Source organism: Mirounga leonina, unplaced genomic scaffold (assembly GCF_011800145.1).
Source record: "Mirounga leonina isolate KUSES-001 unplaced genomic scaffold, KU_Mleo_1.0 Mir_126, whole genome shotgun sequence".
Taxonomy (NCBI): domain Eukaryota; kingdom Metazoa; phylum Chordata; class Mammalia; order Carnivora; family Phocidae; genus Mirounga; species Mirounga leonina.
In genome coordinates, this window is record NW_023270314.1 from 17,049,917 (window position 1) to 17,068,831 (window position 18,915).

The 18,915-nt window shown below is 47.0% G+C and overlaps 1 protein-coding gene across 2 annotated transcripts in view; it reads left to right on the top strand.

Moving 5' to 3' along the window:
- Window positions 1-18,915, top strand: part of PPM1H (protein phosphatase, Mg2+/Mn2+ dependent 1H) — a 244,476-nt gene that overhangs the window by 187,412 nt on the left and 38,149 nt on the right. For both annotated transcript variants that reach the window (XM_035002242.1, XM_035002243.1), the window contains exons 7-8: window positions 9,767-9,830; window positions 13,367-13,474. In XM_035002242.1, the coding sequence (XP_034858133.1) occupies window positions 9,767-9,830; window positions 13,367-13,474 (172 nt within the window). The remainder of the gene's footprint in view (window positions 1-9,766; window positions 9,831-13,366; window positions 13,475-18,915) is intronic.

Here is an 18,915-nt window from a genome sequence, read left to right on the forward strand (position 1 = left end):
TATAATATAGTATATTATATTATTTATATTATTTAACTCCACATTCCCAGCACCCGCGCTAGGGCCTGGCACTTAGTACGTGCTCAGTAAACATTCATGAAGGATTCTAGTAGAGACCATTGCTCTCATCTGGTCAAAACCTAAGCTCCTGCTTTGGAGCTACTAGGGCAGGTCCTTTTCCTTTACCCAAATTTTCAGCTGTGGGTAGGGACCCATTAGTGAGTTGTGAAAGCAATTTAATGTAGGGAGATGAGCATTTTGAACAAATTAAGTAGTGTAAGGAGAAAAGGAAATCTCAGTATGTATCACATGGTAAGGGTGAATATTGCTAGGTTAACAAGATCTGCTCTAAGCCAGTAGGGATTAAGAGATACAAGAGATCAGAGCAGCTTGCAAAGATCAGATCACAGAGGACCCAGGAACATGGGCTAGTGCAGTGAGAGCAAGCGCTGATGCCTTGTGCTATCCCCCCACAAACCTAGTGTGAGGAAGAGAAGTCTTTAGGCCAAATTAGAAGAACGGTTACTGCTTCCAGAATTCCAGGCAGGAGCTGGTTCAGGCATGCTGGTGATAGGGAGGGGAGAGGTAGGCATTTTCCCAGGGAATGTGGGTCTGTGAATCGGGGGATTTCCTCAAGGGCAACCGCAATGTCAGGGAACAGAGGAAAAAGGTTTTCTGGAGAGATAGCCAGAAGGTTCTCCCTTTCATTTGTTTCTCTCATCAGAGACAGCCAGACATACGCAAGCTAGGCAGCATGGCACGTCCAAATTGTATCACCAAATATTCATCATGCTTTTACAATTCAAGTTTATTATTTGAGATCGAATCCAGACTATTGTGCTATATTAGCACAAGAACGCCAACTTGTATATATATAGCTCAGGGCCTCCAGGCCTAAAATAATTTAAATGATGCTCCAAGGACTAAAAGGAGAAAATGAGGTAGCATTTGTTTGTAGAGCCTTGGCCCCAGAGGGAACTTTCCCAGGAATCATGTAATCAAGATATCAATTGATGACGACTCCTAGCACAGAATCCAGGAACTCAAGGCATCAAAATATGACCCCTGCCCCCCAAAATGTAGATTTACAAATAACTGAAGTCTGCCATACGATGGCAAGCCCGTGACAGAGATGTTGGCTCTGCCCGGAAATATCTTAAAGGATACTTCTGAACCCTCAAGCTACCTGGTAGATACGGGATATTTCTCAGTGTCTTCCAGCTCACCCTGAGGCCACAACGGCCGCCTCTTATCCTGATTCCACATCTCTGACTTGAGCCTGATTTCATTAAGCTTTGCTCAGATCCTCCTCCCCGACAGTTTAGTGACATTTTTCCAGCATATTAAGATTTGATCCAGAGATAAATTTAAGAAATTTCTGGGGGGTTTCTTAACTATGAGTCTTGGAAACCAGGGAAAAGGGTCTCTTGAAAGAAGATATTAAAAAATAAGAGTAAGATCTAATAAAATAGAAAATATTCTTGTGTTGCTTTACAGGAAACACATGGATATTCATACAGTGAAGAGGGAGAGTGGGTTGCCTGTTGCAGGGCCTCCTCAAGGAGCAGGAAGCAGCCTTCATTTACTGCTCTGTGGCTTTGGGTTTGATTCCTGTGGAAATACAGATGGCTGGCAGGAAAAAGGAAGCATGAGGTGATGGCCAGCTCTGTGTTGCTTTTTCCAGGAAGGTCTGGGGAGGGTGGGTGTGGAGAAAAGCGAGGCAGGGGAGAGCCTCTGCGGATTCCATGAATTGCTGAATTGGGGTTGTGCCAAGCTCTTAAAAGCCATGAGTGGCATTTGGGCTCCAGGCATGTGTCTGCTCCTGACCAGCCAGGCCCAGGTGGTGTTTCATCCCAGCCTTCTGGGATTCAAGCATTTGTTGAGATTTGGTCATAGGAAGCAGAAGTGGGGACCAAAGACCTAGGCACTTCTGCCCACCATCCTCCCTCCGAACCTGCTCAGCCCCTATGGAATGTGCCCCTGTCTAAAACTTGGTTTTTGCTATGAGCAAAATGAGACTTCCTGTGGCTTTTATCTTCCTCCCAGAAGGGGCACTCAGCTTCTCGCTGAGGGGGAGGGAAATGCTCCTTTTATGCCTATTTGAGACCAACCCCAAAGCATCCCCTGCAGATTATTAGCTCTGAGGTATCTTTCTGAGTCTCTGATTCGTCACTTTAGAGCAGAACACTGGACTTCTCTGAATAAAGTTGCACAGGCGCTGTCCTTTGTGCTTTGATATCATTAGCAGCAGTAATGAATTGGGGTGTCTTGGGTGTTCAGCAAGAAGCAGTTTTCCTGTGGGGATGTGCTGTCTTCCGGCCCATGCTCCCCAGTTATCTGCGCAATACGCGAGCAGTGAAGAAAGAACGAGGCCCTTACGGTCACAGCTGAATTAAATAGCACCTTATCCTTCACAAAGGACTTCTCAGACATATTTGCATTTAATCCTTGCGACCTCGTGCAGAATCCAGCTGAAGAACCACGTTCAGTGAGGTTGAGGGACTTTGCCAAGGTCACACAGCTAGTTCACTTGAAGACAGAGCTGTGACTTCAAAACCTCTGACTCTAGGCCTGATGTTCTCTACTAGACCACAGCAGAGGGAAGGGAAGATCTAGGAAGACAGCTTCCCAGGGGAGGACAGGCATCCCAGGCCATGGTGAGGGGTTAGCGAGTGGAAGAATATGACTCACTGGCGTGTGTCATTGGGGTCATACAAATGGATTGTTGGGATTAGGCAGTCCCAGAGGGGTCACGTTCTTCTTAAATGCCTTTGAAGTATTGCTAAGGGAACCAAAGACTTAGGGAAATGAGTGGTATTTCTGTCCCTCTTTCTAATTAAAGGTCCTGATCTGGGAGAGAAAGAAGATCATGGGAAGTGATCTACGTGGATGGTGCCAAAGTGTGAACTTTGGGTTGCTGGCCTGTGGGTTAAGATGTCCGAGTGGGGACTCTGGCTGGGAATGGAGAAATCTGGCAAAGGCACAGAAGAACTTTCTTAGTGGAAGACTTGCTTTAGCAAGTTAATATGGAAGAAATGTGTCTAGGTAACGCTATAGACCTTGGAGAACCATGTAACAAAAAACCCCCTGCCATTCTGGAGGTGGAACTTAGGAACCATCAGGAGAAAGTAATAGGCAAGAGTATCATAAATGCTATTTTTTATAACTTTACGACTGTGTACTACTATATATTGGTAATAAAGGTGAACCTAAAATTCTCATGTAAAGAGGTACACACAAGTCCAAGGTATCCCTGATTGGACTAGGCCCTGAATTTCAGCCATAAAAAAGCTTACTGTGAAGGCAAGATGAGTGGGGAAGCCAAGACCTTGTTATGTCTTTAGCGGGAAGCATGCATGCTGAGGAGAAAGCGTTAACCTTCATTCATCTGTTCATCCACGTAGCTCGGATCAGCTTCACATCCACAGTGTGCCTGCGTGGTTGTGGACAGGAGGATAGCGCAGTGAATAAGACAGAAGTCCCTGCCTTCATTGAGCGAATGTTCTGGGGCTGGGGGGCTAGAAAGAAGTAAATAAAGTTAATAAATAGGTAGCTTGAGATTGTGCTGTGGAAGCACTGTGAAGAGCTGCAGCATGATGGCCCAGAGCGGTCAGGGAGGGAGGTGCAGGAGGCAGTATGGGAGGGCCCAGGGGAAGAAGGGCCCCGGGGCATGTTAGAGGGACAGCGAGAAAGCTAGCATTAGGAGAGCCTAGCGGAGGGATACAAGAGATCAGAGCAGCATGCAAAGATCAGATCACAGAGGGCCGTGTTGTCCAATGGGGAATTTTAAGCTGAAGAGTGAAGATTGCAGATTAAAAGAGAGAAGTGGTTGTGGGAGATTGGCTAGTAGGCTGCTCAGCCAGACCAAAAATACAGGCAAACCTCTCTCTGAAAACAATCACGGAACTGACACTGGGACGAGATATGTTCATCCTGGAGGAGTCCTGTAATTGCTGCTCATCAGGAGGGTGAAAGGACATCCGTGTGGCTGTACAGGGACCTCTTGAGCTCAAATGTTCAGAGAATGTGTCTAAAAGACTGCAGAGAGCAGCGCATAGCCAGTCAAGACCAGAGGCAGGCAAGGGACGTGCTGTTGGGTGAGTGTCAGCTGCAGGCGGCACCTCTGAGACCTAGAGAGCAGGCAGGGAAACTCAGAAAGCTCTTTGCTTTTGTTTTGTGAATATGTATAGGACAAGAAAATACAGAAGGGCAGAATAAAGCCACTGCCCGAGGTCGTGGGCGTTCATTGATTTGCTCTCACAGTCAAATATTTCTTGGACACCCATCACATGTTGGGCCCTCTTTAAAATACCAGGGATGCCACAGGTGGTGAGGTGAACATCTCTGTCCTCAGAACTGAAGCAGGGCATGGGGTGCAGAGGGGCAGTAGAGAAAATAAACACAAGGAAGGAAAATACTTCAAATGTTAGGTGGGGGTAGATGACAAGGACAAAAATAAAACCGAGGAGGGGAAGAGGACATTTGGGGGAGGGGAGCGATGTTAAAGAAGGTCATTTCATTACTTGGCTTTTATTTAGAGTATGATGGGGAAATCATTGGGGGGTTCGAGCAGGGTAATGACACTCTCTGACATTTTAAAATAATTACTCTGGTTGCTCTGAGAATAGAGATAAAGGACAAAACTGAGCAGTTTCCAGCACCTTCACCGCCATCACCCTGGTCCTGGCACCGTCTGCTCTCCTCGATAATTGCAGGCAGGCCCGGTGAGGCCATTGCCAGGGTGTGGGCAAGAGACGGTGGTGGCGGCAAAGGCTCTGGACCTGTTGGGAAGGTAGAGCTGACCGTATTGCGTAGGATGTCGGCAGACAAAACCCTCAGTTCCTCTTGTGTTTCCCTCTTACTAGAAGATCAAGTGGATGCGGAAGCCTAGGCTGCCAACAAGGGAAGTATTCAAAAGAACTGCCCAAGCGGAGGCTGGCTGATGAATGTGTATGGCGGGCAGGAGGGAGGTGCAGTGCTGGGACCGAGGAGGGGACGTGCCTGGGAGCCCCGGCAAGCCGGTGAGAGAAGAGGGACGGCTCGCAGTGGGAGCCTCCAAGGAGAGGATGTGCTTGGTGCAGCCCACGTGACCGGGAAGCTGGGGAGCCATAAGGAAGGTCATGGGGAAGTAGGTTGGGAGTGACAAAGTCAGGATTCCAGAAGCATCACCCACACATCTAAAAGTACTGAGAATAACCACAGGGGAAAGAGTGGGAAGCCACCTGTGAACCTAGGCGGAAGTCATCAGGGAGGATGGCAGAGCATCCAGACCTGTGTGAGCAGGTAGCGGGACCGACTCGGTGGCAGCAAGCCTCGGTCTGGAAGGGCGAGTGAAATGGGAGCAGTCAGGGCCTTCCTCTTGCCTTAGGAGTCAGAGGACTTTGAAATATGCCAATGGCTGACTGAGGGGTTTAAGAAAGAATTTCCCAGGGCTGTTCTCCAGTGGAATCAGCTGATGCTGCGTGCTGCAGAGCTCCCAGGACAGTGACTGTCGAGAGCAGTCCATTGCACAACAGAAGCCGGGGACCCATATGAGGCATGTTGGTATAGGAGGGACTCCCACACTTGGGACACAGCCGACTTGGCCTCTCAGTCTCTCTCAGTGCTGAGGTTTTCCTTCCGATAGGTCTAGACCAATGGTGCCTTTTCCTTGTCTTTTCAGCTTTGCAAAATCCACATTGCAAGGGAAACCATTACTTTTCAGAAAATGTTTAATGGAAACTTCTTTGCTTAATGAAACTTGCCTCCACTTAGGGAAAGCCCCTTTAATTGAGCCCTTTTTAAGCCTCGATTTTTTTTTTTTCTCATCCTTCCGTCAATTGGCCTCATAAATATTCATTAAGGATTGACCCAAAATAAGGGTTACTCTGAAAATCTTTCCTAAGCCTTTCAGTTTTGCTTTTTTTTTTTTTAAGATTTTATTTATTTATTTATTAGAGAGCGAGTGAGAGAGAAACAGCATGAGAGAGGAGAGGGTCAGAGGGAGAAGCAGGCTCCCCGCTGAGCCGGGAGCCCAATGTGGGACTCGATCCCAGGACCCTGGGATCATGACCTGAGCCGAAGGCAGTCGCTTAACCAACTGAGCCACCCAGGCGCCCTCAGTTTTGCTTTCTTGTAACAAGTAATTATTTGAATATGATCTCTGGTCAGTTACATTATTGTAAAAACTAGTGAGTAATTGATTCTTGGTGTTCTTAAATTGAATCAGGATTTGTGAAATCATGGGATCTGATATGAAGGAAGAGATATTTTCTATGAATCATAGGTCCCAAGTAACTCCCTCTCTTGGAGCTCCAACTGCAAACCATTGTCCTTCTCTTGCATCCCCCAGCCGAGAAGGCTGCAGCCAAGGCTGAGCTGGAAGGGTAGAGCCAAGCCTAAATCCTGGGCATGGACTGTAATGCAATTAGAACAGCAGATAAGCCTTTCCAATGGGTAGGAACAGGGGTGGCCCTCTAAACTGCAAACACATGTTTGTGGGAGGCCCGCTGTCCATGGGAGAGGGCTCTGGTGGGCTCTGCGGCCATGATGAAATGACTAGTGAGTGCACAGGGGTGCTTCCCTCACTTCCCGCCATCTTCCCTGGGGAAGATAGCCGCTGGTTTGTCCCCACATGGTCACCTTTTGTTCTTTTGCTCACGCAGAAAATTCCCTTTCCTCGTTGGCCAAAGACACCTTTTCTTCGTCCGGTGCCTGCCTTTCTCCCACTGACAGGCAGACAACAATGGTCTCATTGCAAATTTTTCAACTAGAATGAGAGATCGCCAGAGCTGAGCCCGGATGTCCCCTTTCTTTGGTGTGTTTTCTGGGAAGGTTTGAGGCTAGCTTCAGGCCACCAAGATGCTGTGTGAGCCTGGGAAAGTTACTTAACCTCTCTGAGCCTCAGTCTTCTCATCTGTCCAGTGGGACATTGCAGAACCTGGGAGACATTTTGAGACACAGTAAGCCAGCACCAAGCCCGGCGTGTGGCATGTCAGTGTTCGGTGAGTCAGAGGTGTTGTTGTGGTTTTAGCTCATTTATGTAGACTTTAATGAAGTTACCAGTTTGAACTCTTGAGTGTTTTATTCTTTTTTATGCCAGACCTTAATTGTGAAAGGAAATCCACCTGCCTTTATATATGATACCTGTGCTTAGGACCCAGAAAGACTGGGGTGCGGTGGGGAGAGTATGTTGAACTTCTTTGTTAATAGTTATTCACCCTTGTCATTTGTTGGTGACAGCAAGGGAGAGGGCTCTTACATGATTGGAAACCAACAATGGCAGGAACAGAAGAAACCTTTTCAAAGTTGTCATTTCTATTTTTAATATTTTTGTTGTTTTCGAAGATGAAAAAATAACAACTAAAATATTAGAATTTGCACTGGACCCTGTAGGTGACAACTCCAAGGTGAGGGTTGGTCTTTCAGAGCTGTGGTAACACCGACTTCATGTTCCTGAAGGTCTCTGCCGTGAGAGAATTCTTGCCTGGGCTTCCGGAGGATCTGAGAACAGCTTTCTGGCTGCCTTTTCAAGCCTGTTAAGAGTGCTCGTAGCCCATCTCTCCTGAGCTTAAATAATTTCCAGTCACTGGTGCTGGAGTTGTTGCCTTCTGCCTCCCATTTAATCTCCGACTCCTATGCCTTGGTCTTCAGGCCCCAGTCCCTTTCCTGGTCTTGTCCCCACTGTGACCTCTTCTCTGTCTGAGTCTGGCCTCTCCTCTCCACACATCCCTGTCCACCGTTCTCAAGCCCTGGTCACACCCACTTCAGAGCCTTTCTCAGTCCATTTCCTTCCTGTCCCTTGAGCCACACAGTGTCATCTTTAGGATCAAGCTAATTGATCAGCTGATTTTGAATATTAGCAAATGACACTTGGTCTATAGTGATTGTTCTCAATTTTGACTGCATAATGTAATCACAAATTTGACTGCACAAAGTAGCTTAAAAAAAAAAAAATCCCAGTGCCTGGCTATCACCCCCAGAGGTTCAGATTTAATTGTTCTGAGCTGTGACCTGGGCATCAGGATTTTTAAAAGCTCTCCCAGGTGCTTCCATATGCAGCCAGGATTGAGAAACCACTGGTTTAAGAATTCATTCATTCCCCAAGCTGAGTGTATTCTAATAATAGCTCTATTTGTTCCCCAAATGACTTATATACCATAGCATTTTAAATAGTTCATGTGACTATAAAAACATCAAAGTAGCTATTTCCATCTCGTGTTAATTGGGTAGATTTGGGGAAAGGAAATAGTACAGTTCTTTTTTTGAAAATTGAATCCTAGATGAATTGAATCCTAGATGAATCCTAGAAAATTGAATCCACTTGATGGCAGTAACAGCAACTTGCATTTATCATGCTCTCAGCGTGTGCCGGGCACCGTGCTAAAGAATCTTAATCCTCAACCCTGTGAGTAAGCCTCAGTTTTCCTGTCTCTGATTAATGAGGATCCTGAGGTCCAGAGAGGCTCACCTGTATGCCCAGGGCTGAACAGGAGCCCTTCACTGGATCTTCACTGACCCCTTAGGAAGGAACAACTTACCTCAATAATTTCCCAGAAAATAAGGGTGTCCCTGTGTTAGCTTTGGGGTTGAACTCTCTTTGAATTAGATTGCATTCTTTTGTATATCCAGAGCTTCCGGATATTTGATTTCAGGTTCACTCCCAAGTTGCCTATATATATATCCAAGATTGGGAGCCCATTTCACAAATTAGTTTTCTTCATGCACTCAGCAGACATTATTTTAGAGAAGCAACTTGTTTCTAGCACCTCACCTTGTAGACCCTACCCCAGTTTTTACCTGGTGTCCCTAATACTTCTCTGAGGTGGTGAATAGGCAGTGCTGTCCCCATTTTGCAGAAAGGGGAGCTGGTGTGCCAAGTATTCGTTATCTATTAAATAGTAGTAGTAGCTACCACTAAATGAATACTTCCCATGTGCCAGGCTCTGTGCTAAGCTCTTTACTTCCTATGTGATTATCCTCATTTTACAAATAAGGAAACTGAGACCAAAAAAGGTAGAGCTCCTTGCCCAGGGTGGTACAGTTAGTAATCAGGTGCCTTGTTCCTCTGCTGCTTGTTTGTTATTTTAACTTTTTATGAGCAAAATGGCAAGATGTAGACTTCATTTTCTCTCCTGTGTTAGCCTGACCAGCCTCTGCTTATGCAGTGGCATCCGGACAACCGTGTCTAGAACAAACCATTGAACCATAAACTGGATTTTCTTTCTGTGTGTTGAATGGCCATTTAATATCTATGGTGAAACAAAGAATTTTCTGCCAACCTTGACTATCGCACCGAGGTCAAACAGGCTCTAAATGTTCTTTCTCCAGCCATCCCAGGACGAGGCTGCTTTGGTGTAAACAACCCCTGAAGGTCAGAACTGGCTGGGGGAGCAGTTTCACTCACTCTCCATCCGTCTCTGAGCTCTGCTGTTTTTCAGCTTTGGATTAATGACAAGACCCTTGTTGCTGCTGCCAGGCCACTTCTAAGCACACAGGCCCTAAATGCTAAGGACAAAACCCACCTCCCCCCTTCTTGCTAATTATGAGTATACCCCCCCCATTTTCTCCCTCTGCAAGCAAATACAGAGTCGATAGCTTCTGGTTTGTTAGTTATGTGTACCCACATAGTTCTGGAAGGAGAATAAGTCTGTGCACGGGGAGTTTGGCAGCGTGCCGGGTGATGGAGCATCCGGGAGAATGAAGTACCTAGCCGCCTGTGTCAGGGCAGCGGGTCACTAATTGAGTGCAAACCTTTTTTTTTAAAATGTTGTTTATCCCCCTACAGGGCATACAAAACCATTGAGGATGATGACTTGAAGTTTCCCCTTATATATGGAGAAGGCAAGAAGGTAGGCATGTGCACTCCCCCCGGACCGAGAGAAGCAGGCTCTGGCCCCGCACCGCCCTGGGCAGTCTCTGTGCCCCACTCCGCAGCCTGGCATTTTATAGCCCTGACAGCTTAAAAGACTCTCCCCTTCCATCATCCTTCAGGCCTCCTGTCTTGAGGGTCCGAGGAGTGGTGGGGGTTGGGGGAGGGGGAGGTGAGTGGTGAGCACAAGGGACGAAAGTCCATTTTGTGAAAATAACACTCCATTTCTCCAATCCATCTGAATAACTTTTTACAGCGTTTAACCATGACCCCATGCGCGTATGTCATCTCCCTGTGTTTCTGACAAGCCATGAGGCAGGCAGGGCCAGCGGTACTAGGTCCGTTTGGCAGACGAGGCCGCTGAGACTCTGAGGCGAAATCGGCTCCTGCAGAGTCACACAGCTGGCCAGGGGTGGTGGGAGATGTGGAGCCACGGCCGTCTCCCGGTTTCTGGAACTCTCACGCTCCACCACGGAAGTTCAGACTCTGCAAGGGTGCTTCTCCGCTTGCCCCAGGCAAGGGGATCCAAAGCTTCACTGTGAGGAAGCTGGAGGATCCCGTGCACCAGAGCCCGGGCCGAGCTAGCAAAGATAGCTCGTCACAAGCTCCCAGAGCCCCAGTCAGAACCACACCCTAAGCAGCAGGCACGCTGTGGAGCACGGGAAGGCTGTTTGTCTTGGTCTGGGAGCGGAGGCTGGAGGAAATGGCCATCCTGGACTGGAGAGGGGAAGCTTTGAAACTGTTTACCAGTAAGAACAAACAGCTCTGAGTCATTGCATTCTTCCTCCGAACACGAGTACACTTCAACTCTGGGCTGAGAGCTCCAATTAGAAGTGAAAAATGTGCTCGCATTAAGAAGAATCTTCAACTGAATTTTTTCCAATATTTCATAGTTTTTTGGAGGAAGAAGTGACTCATAATAAAACTGAAGGATGCCTTTATGGACAGAACTTGAGCGTGTGTGTGTGTGCGTGCATGCACCTCTGAACATACATGTGTGGGAGAGCACACGGGTTTAGGTTTAGGCTCAGTGTAGCAGTGATTTCAGCGGAAGGAGACATTCTGTGGAGGGAATGAAATACAAACATCTGATTCACAGAGGGATCATTTTTCAAACGAACTTGCCCTGTTCATGGAAATGGGCCATCTTCTATCTCACCATTCCTGATTGAGAATCACAACAGGAAGGGACTCTTTTCCTGACAGTGTTGCGTGGGCCTGTCAGGATGATGGGTACCGTTAATGCCCATCTCTCAGCCCAATGACCTATGCCTACAGCTGTGGTGCTTTGTGGGGCTGAGATTCTCAGTATTACCCTCCTATACCCAGGGAGTTCCAGGAAGCTCAGAGCCACCTCCTGTTACCTTTGTATCCCATGCACCTGCCCAGCCTGGTACCTGACACACAGCTGGCCTTCAATAAAGACATCAGTATTAAATACACTTTTCAGTTACGTACAGTATACTTTCTCCCATACCAGAGGAAAATGGACTAACGTGTTCTTAGAAGATGATCAGAATAAGATTTAAAGGAGCCAGGGGCTTCCCCAGTTCAGATGTTTATTTCACCGGGACATCATGTTCTTCAAGCATTTCAGTTAATTAGGGCTTGACACTTCTGTGATAGGCGACTGGCAAGTTCTGTCATCGTACCTGATGGCCTATTTAAAAGCCACTGTGGCTCCAGTCTGTTCCAGGCTTGCTCCATTAGTGAAGAAGCGCAAGATCCCTGTCGGGGATCCATGATTTCTTGCGAAGTCTTTACAACTGCGACACGTCAGTTCTATCTAGATCCTTTGCAGGGGGTTTCTCTTTCCCGTCTGCATACACCTACCCAGAAGTTTCGGAAGACTTTCATAGCCATAACTTCTCATTTTATTCCTGCCAATGCTTTTAAGGATTTGTGTGGGTAACACCTACATACTCTGTAAACAAGTTCAGTAACTAGCAGAAACATCAGATTTCTTTAGATGAAAACGCCCACCTGTGCTTTTCCAGCCAGAGAAGCTGCCATTGCAGTGGGGAGAGCAGAAGGGCCGCAAGGGACTCAGGATTTTCACACTTAGAGTTGAACACTTCTTAGCCAGTAGGGAGTCAGTGTAGCTCCCCAGCAGAGCAGAGAGTTTCTGCAGCCTGCCTGACCAGAGGTCCCCAGGCTTCATATCACATGCCTGCATTTTACCCCCTTTGATTCTTGCCTTTAAAAAAATATGTCATGGTTTCATTTCCACTTTAATGCAAACTGCCCATCTTCTGATCTGAAACCAGCTCCAAAATCCATAGCCTTTTTGGGAAAACAGGATGAAAATGCTGGTAATGTTTTGGACTGTCATGTTTCTTCGCGTTTATAAGTTACCCTCATTACCCAGACAGTAGAGTGAGGAGTCAAGCCCGAGTCTTGGCACCATGACCCTACACCGGATATGTTACTGATGATCGAAGTGTTAGGCCATTGGGCTCCATTCTACCAAGAAAGACTTTCACTTCATCCCTCTGTGCTTACCTGGCTCAATGCTGCCCATCCTTCTGCACAAAAATGTCATGCCACCACCTCCGGGAGACTTTCTCAGCAGAATTTTTACCTCCTCTGAACTCCTCTAACCCATGGCGCTTGTGTCTTTCCACACTTGGCCATATTTTACATGTCTTATCTCCCTTCACAAGTTCCTTTATATTAAGGACAAGTCCTTAGACATTTGTCTAGGCATGATTTCTGCACATAGTAGGTGCTCAGTAAATGTTTGGCTAAGTCAAATCTGTGGCATCCCGGGACCTATTTAGGCTGACTGTGTAGGCATTAGTATAATAGTATTGTTTCCTTAAAGCACTGGGAAAACTAAACTGTGTAGAGAAAGCACAGGTGGTGAGGTCTCAACCCTGAGGTCTCTGTGTAGTTATAACAAAGTGACATTTTGTTCCTTTCCACCCAGAGGGAATTTGTGGGGATGTTAGCAGGCCGGGTTACAGAGTTGCAAAGAGTTTCTTTCCTCTAGCTATGAAGTGCCCTCTGTGAGCTTTGGGAGGGTGGGAGCTGCCGCTCACTTTTTTTTTTTTTTTTACATCTCTCACTAGTGCCTCCCAGGAACAGGAGACATGGCTGGTGTGTTCAACAGGTTCTTGTAGGGTGGGTGCATCACAGACAGACGGTTGGATGGGTGGACAGATCATGTTGGATTTGATTTGAACTGATTTCAGGAGGTGTAGACATCACACGTGTTGGATTTAGTTTCCTGGATACCCTTCCTTCTAGTCTCTACAAAAGAACGCTGAAAAGAGACAGCAGCAACCCATTAAACTTAGGATAATTGGTAGAAAAACCACTCCTTAAGTACATAAGTGATCTTGGTGAGCCTTTCCTTGGAAACAGCTACCCACATAAGTTAGTAGCAAGGGGCATGGAGAGGGACAGAAGGAATTGGAAAATGAATGCTTCTCTCTCCGCCTGCAGCAGCTACGTTGTGACGGGAATGCTTTCTCTGTATGTGTCTTTCTGATGGTCCTCTGCTTATACCCCTAGGCCCGAGTAATGGCAACAATTGGAGTGACCAGGGGACTTGGGGACCATGACCTGAAGGTGCATGACTCCAACATCTACATAAAACCATTCCTGTCTTCAGCTCCAGAGGTACCACATGAGGTTTTTGTTTCTGTTTTGTGCAATAAAATACTGTCTACATGATTCCTCCCGGGACTCGCACCCCAGATGCAGACAGTAGCCAGCTTGTGTCACGGGTACTTGTGCGGTGGTCCTTTTTCCCACTCCATTCTCCCTTTGAATGTCCTGGTTCCTACACTCCCCACTTCCCGCCTGACTAGCTGCACAGCCCCTAGTGGCATTCCTGCCTCCTCAGTCCATCCCACATTTTGTCATCGGACAAATGTTCCCAAACAGGTACTCTGACTCCTGTTAGCTCCGAAACCGTCAACCATACCCCGTGCCTATGAGAATAAAGCCCAGACTCCTTTGGTTGGCATTTGAGGCGTGTTATAATTTTGTCTGTCTTTCTAGACCAAAAATCTGATCTCTGTTCCCCCGAACTAGCCAGAAAGAACTTGCTGTGTCCTTCCTGTGCATGACCTTCAGTTTCCCAGAGTTGCTTAGACTCTTCCTTCTGACTGGAATGCCTTTCCTCCCTATCTCCAAACGTCCCGAGTCTGCTGTGGAGACTTCCCTGATTTCTCCCTTCCCCGACCAGAAGTAAGGTCTCCCTACAGATCCGTGTAAAGCAGCTGCCTTTTACTGCCTTCCACTTTCTGCCTTACCGCAGAGTTGTTCGTGTATATACCTTATCCCCTCTTCGATTTTAATCGTCTGTACAACTTATATCATTCAGCTGATGTTTAGAGAAGTTAATTGGAAAACAAGTTGTCATCTTTTTGGTTAAAAAATTTTTTTCTCACCTAAAACTAACGTTAAAAAAAGCCAACAACAGATGTTTCTTATGATATGGGAAACTATCTAGTTCTGTTTCAGGGTGTATCTTTAGAAAACGTTTTGCTTCTATGTTGTAGAGAAATCTAAGTCACAGTAGGTTAAGGGTCTTTTTTTTTTTTTTTCCCACCTGTTGAGGAGGCTGGAACTTGGTGGTAGCTGGTGTTGGTGCAACCCCTCCAGTGTGCCAGGACTGGCATCTCAGCTTCGCTGCCTTTCCCTTCGTGGTTGCAAGATGGTGGCATAGCATCTTCACGCGGGGCGGGAAGGAGGAAGCAGGCAGCCCCTCTGTCCCCAGCAGTTCTTCACTTGCGTCTCATTGGCCAGGGCCGTGTCACATGACCTCCCCCAGCTGCAAGGAAGGTTGAGGGAGGGAGCTTTAACTTTTCCAGTTCTTACAATAGAAGGGAGAGGTGCGTCAGGAACCAATGGTGTTCGCGTTCTGTGTAATTACCTGTTAGAGCAATGCCTTGCACCGGAAATGCCCAGGATGTTTAAATATAGCTCCATCTGCATGTTCTTCCCAAGGGTAGATGCTGTTTTATTGAAGACTCTTTTTGTTGGAGGAAACCAAAACCCACTCAAGCTAACTCAAAAGAGGAGGTGCTTGTTATAATAATATTAGAAGAGCTGTTTATGGTGTACACAAGGAGAACCCTTAACAGCCAGTCTTTATGGGAGGGTGCTTCTGGAATCAAGACCACCTCCAGAGAGCCCCAGCAGTGGGAGTCTGTCACCTTCATGAGGGTGTTCTGCCCTTATGTGGCCAGTCATGTTCCATATGTATCTGCTACCAGTCAACCCAGTTTCTCACTCTCCCGATTCCTGATGACCAGAGAGCAATCTCATTGGTCCAACTCCCTTTTTATACCAGGCCACAAGTGACTTCCCAGCCCATAAATTGCCCCTTTGGCTTGTCTACTCCAGAGCCCTCGGTGGGCACAAACAGCCACCTAGGCCCACCCATTTGGCAGGGCTGTGAGCAGGGGGTTGGTTCTTCTAGAGTTTGTATTGCTGAGGCTGGCATTCAAATTACAAGTAGCCACAAGAGGTTGGGAAGTCACAGAGGGGGAATCTCTAGTATATAGAAGGCATGGAAGGCACACACCTTTCCTGATATCACCCAGCATTTCAAATGAGATCAGCCTGGTGGAAATAAAAATTGCCATTCATCAGAGCCTGTAGATGTCTCTCTTTTAGCCTTCACAGCAGTTCTGCATGACAAGGACCAATACTACATGAAGTGTCCAAGGTGCCCCAGAAGCTTGTGGATCCCTGATCCCTCTATTCTGGCCAACCTCAGGATCCATGAATTACTGCTGAAACTACTTTTGGCCAGAGGAAAGCAATAAATACTAGGCTCATGGACTCTATATTTTCCACCCTTGAGAGAGAGGCATTTATTAGACATATTAAATGGTGCCATCATCTTTCTACTTTGCAAAAGGGACAGATGAAGTGTGACTCATGTTCTTGGAGAGGGGGTGGTCCTCGGAAAGCACTAATTAACATTTTGCTTCTTAAAGCAGAGTGAAAACCTTCTCATCTCCTTCCACACACACCTATGCTTTCGATATAAAGTGAAAAGAGGTGTGGTTTGGTTTGAAGGGGAATGATTTCTGCACAGTTAGATTTTAGATCTTCTAATTGCTCAATTGCCAGGGCTCCAAAGAAGAGACTGTAGGTTTAAAACTTGGGCATGCATGGGAGACTCCCTGGGGACTGATGAGAAAGCCCAGTTGGTTGATCAGAAACCTTACGTCATCTGTGTAGAGTGATGCTGGTTCGCAGGGAATTGGGTTGGTTGGTTCAGTTTTGGTGAGGGACTGGACAGGTGGGCAGGGTGTTTAAAAGGAAACGGGCCACCTGTGGAAAAATGTAAGTGCTCTTAGAGAAGGTGTAGAGTTCAATAAGGTGTAGTTTTTATAATAACAAGTAATGTTTATTAACTGCTTAGTCTGGGCCAGACAACTTACAGTATTTATTATACATAGTATCTCATCTGATCCTCACAACAACCTTAGGAGGTCCATATGCCTATTTTTTCTTTTTTAGGTCCATATGCCTATTATACCCATTTTGCAAATTGGGAAACTGAGACTCAAGTGAAATAATTCCCCCAAGGTTGAACAGTTATGAAATAACAAGATGGTACTTGTACCCAGGTCTGATTTTTTTTTTAAGATTTTATTTATTTATTTGACAGCGAGAGACACAGTGTGAGAGGGAACACAAGCAGGGGGAGTGGAGAGGGAGAAGCAGGCCTCCCGTGGAGCAGGGGGCCCGACACGGGGCTCGATCCCAGGACCCCAGGACCATGACCTGAGCTGAAGGCAGATGCTCAATGACTGAGCCACCCAGGCGCCCCTAGGTCTATCTAATTTGATCAGGGTCTGTAGGAGAGAGTAGCTGAGTTCAAAGAAATGTCTTTGGACAGTGTCTAAGGGACCCTTTGAGTATAGGTTCGAGGGGCTCTGAAGAGGATCTTTGTCTTGGGACCTCAGTGGCTCGAGTTTCTCAGAGAAATACTGCTGGCCTCGGACTAAAGTCGTAGAAAATGATGGCGTGGTGGAAAAAGTAATTGGGAAAGACAGTAATAGCCTTTGGTGTGTGCCAACCTAGGCCAGACAGAATTGTGCAAAATAAGATTGTGCACGTATAATTTAGCTTAATGGGTATGTAGGGTAGACCCGAAGATTCCTTTGCACGAGATTAAAATTGTTGTACATTTTAAATGCTTCCAGATGGAGCGGGCTTAGCCAGAAGCGGTGGTGGGGGGGAGCAGTTAGAGAGAAGAGGAGGGGCAGTTGGAATTGGCTACTGTGGAGAGGTACAGGAGACCCCCCTCATCCCCAATCTTAGGGTAGAAACTCCTCTTCCTTGGGTGCTGATGATAAAGTCCGACACCAGAGACGTGGCGAGCAGGTCTTTCTGGGGGAACTCGGAAAGCCAGGTAAATTTCTCCAAACCATCCAATGAAGAATAACTACCCCCTTTCCTGCCTGCATCCCCTCACCCCCAACCCCACGCCTGCCCTGCCTTTCTAACTGTGACTTCCTAAGAACATTCCCCTGCTATGCCTCCTCTTTGCCAAGCATGGATCTTTATTTCACATTTGGGTTCTAAATTTCAAATCCAGCTCAGTCTGGTAATTTTAACAGTTGGGAAGAAAAATGCGATTTAGTTCTAAGAAAAAAAAGGCTCCAGAATCTTCTTGGAAATCAGCATTGTTCCCTTCATCATTGTAGCTCCTAATTCGATTTGATGAGCTAAATAAAAATAAGACAAAAACATGTGTATCAAATTTACGTAAAAAAATGCTCAGGGGTTTAAAAATTAGAGAAGGGTTTCTAGCCAAACACATTTTCGGTTTCGCTGAACACAAGGCACTGGAAAAATCTCGAGTTTGCCAAACCCAAAGAGCAGCCGCCAGGTTTGCTGAGCCTCCCTCCTATCTTCCAAGGTCTAAGGCAGGGGTTTCTGGCCAAGAACTGAATTCCACAAGGGGCCCCCCGCCAGCCAAGCGGTTGGCCTGACCATCGAATGTGGAGGCGTTCTGACTCTCGTCAGGTCCACAGCACCGTGTTTTCCCCGGGTCACGGTGTGAGACGCAGCTTCTCCCCACATAAGAGAAAGAGCCTCAGCCCGGTCTCCCATTTCCTTGCTCAGTGAAGCGCATCAACAGTCACCTTTCTTATACTCTCCCGAAAGAGTTCAAGCGGAGAAGGAAAGGATCAGGGAAGTCAGGCACTGAGCCCAGACTCTCCTCCTTTTCCAGCATTTCTTCTCCCCGCCGCAATCTAGCACACTTCCTGCTGTGTTACTCAGACACCTTGGCACAGGCCTGCAGCCTACACCTCCAGATGTTCTCTGCTCCTTGCCCCTTTCTGACCTGTAACAGGCCCTCCCTAGAGCTAGGGTTCCTCTTCGTGGTAGTTGCTCTCCGGCCTGCACTCCAAGGCTGCCGTTAGCCCCCTTTCGGGCTCTTGGAAGAACGAGGTCTCTTTCTTTGTGGGAACTACTTTGCAAAGCCAAGCCCTTCCTCAACTCCGCATCCCCTCCTCTCGGCCCTGCCAGACGGAACCACAAGGAGCCCCGTTTTCTCTCGGCTTCGTTGTTCCTTTCCTTGGTGTTGAAGATTCCTATCAGCTGTTTTGGTTTTTTTGTAATTTCAGCCTGACTCATTCAGCTCATTTTTGCTTTTCTTCATCTATTTTCTTTCGTTTGAAACGACCTTCTCTAAGAGAAGGAAGACCTTGGACTCCAGTATCTCAATGCCCATGTGGCCTGCACTGTTAGCCTGCCTTTCCCTTCCCTCAGGTGAGGTGAAAACGCCTGTATTCACAAGGTGCTAGGAGAATCAGAAGAACATGTGTGGAACTGTCTGGCACAGGGTCTGGTAGGTGGCCAGAGATGGTCAGGAAGTGCTAGTCCTCCTTCCCCATCAGGTTCTGGTAGGCTTTCCACTTAGGAATTCCCAGTATGCACATCCGTATTAAGAGAGAATGACTCTTTTTTTTGGACCTCCCCTGTTGGAAACATCAACATTATTTAAGATCTCATTGTGGACATCTTAACATTTAAAGTCCTCTTGGTAGCTTTTCATACCCCAAGCCAGAGTCCCACTTTGGGAA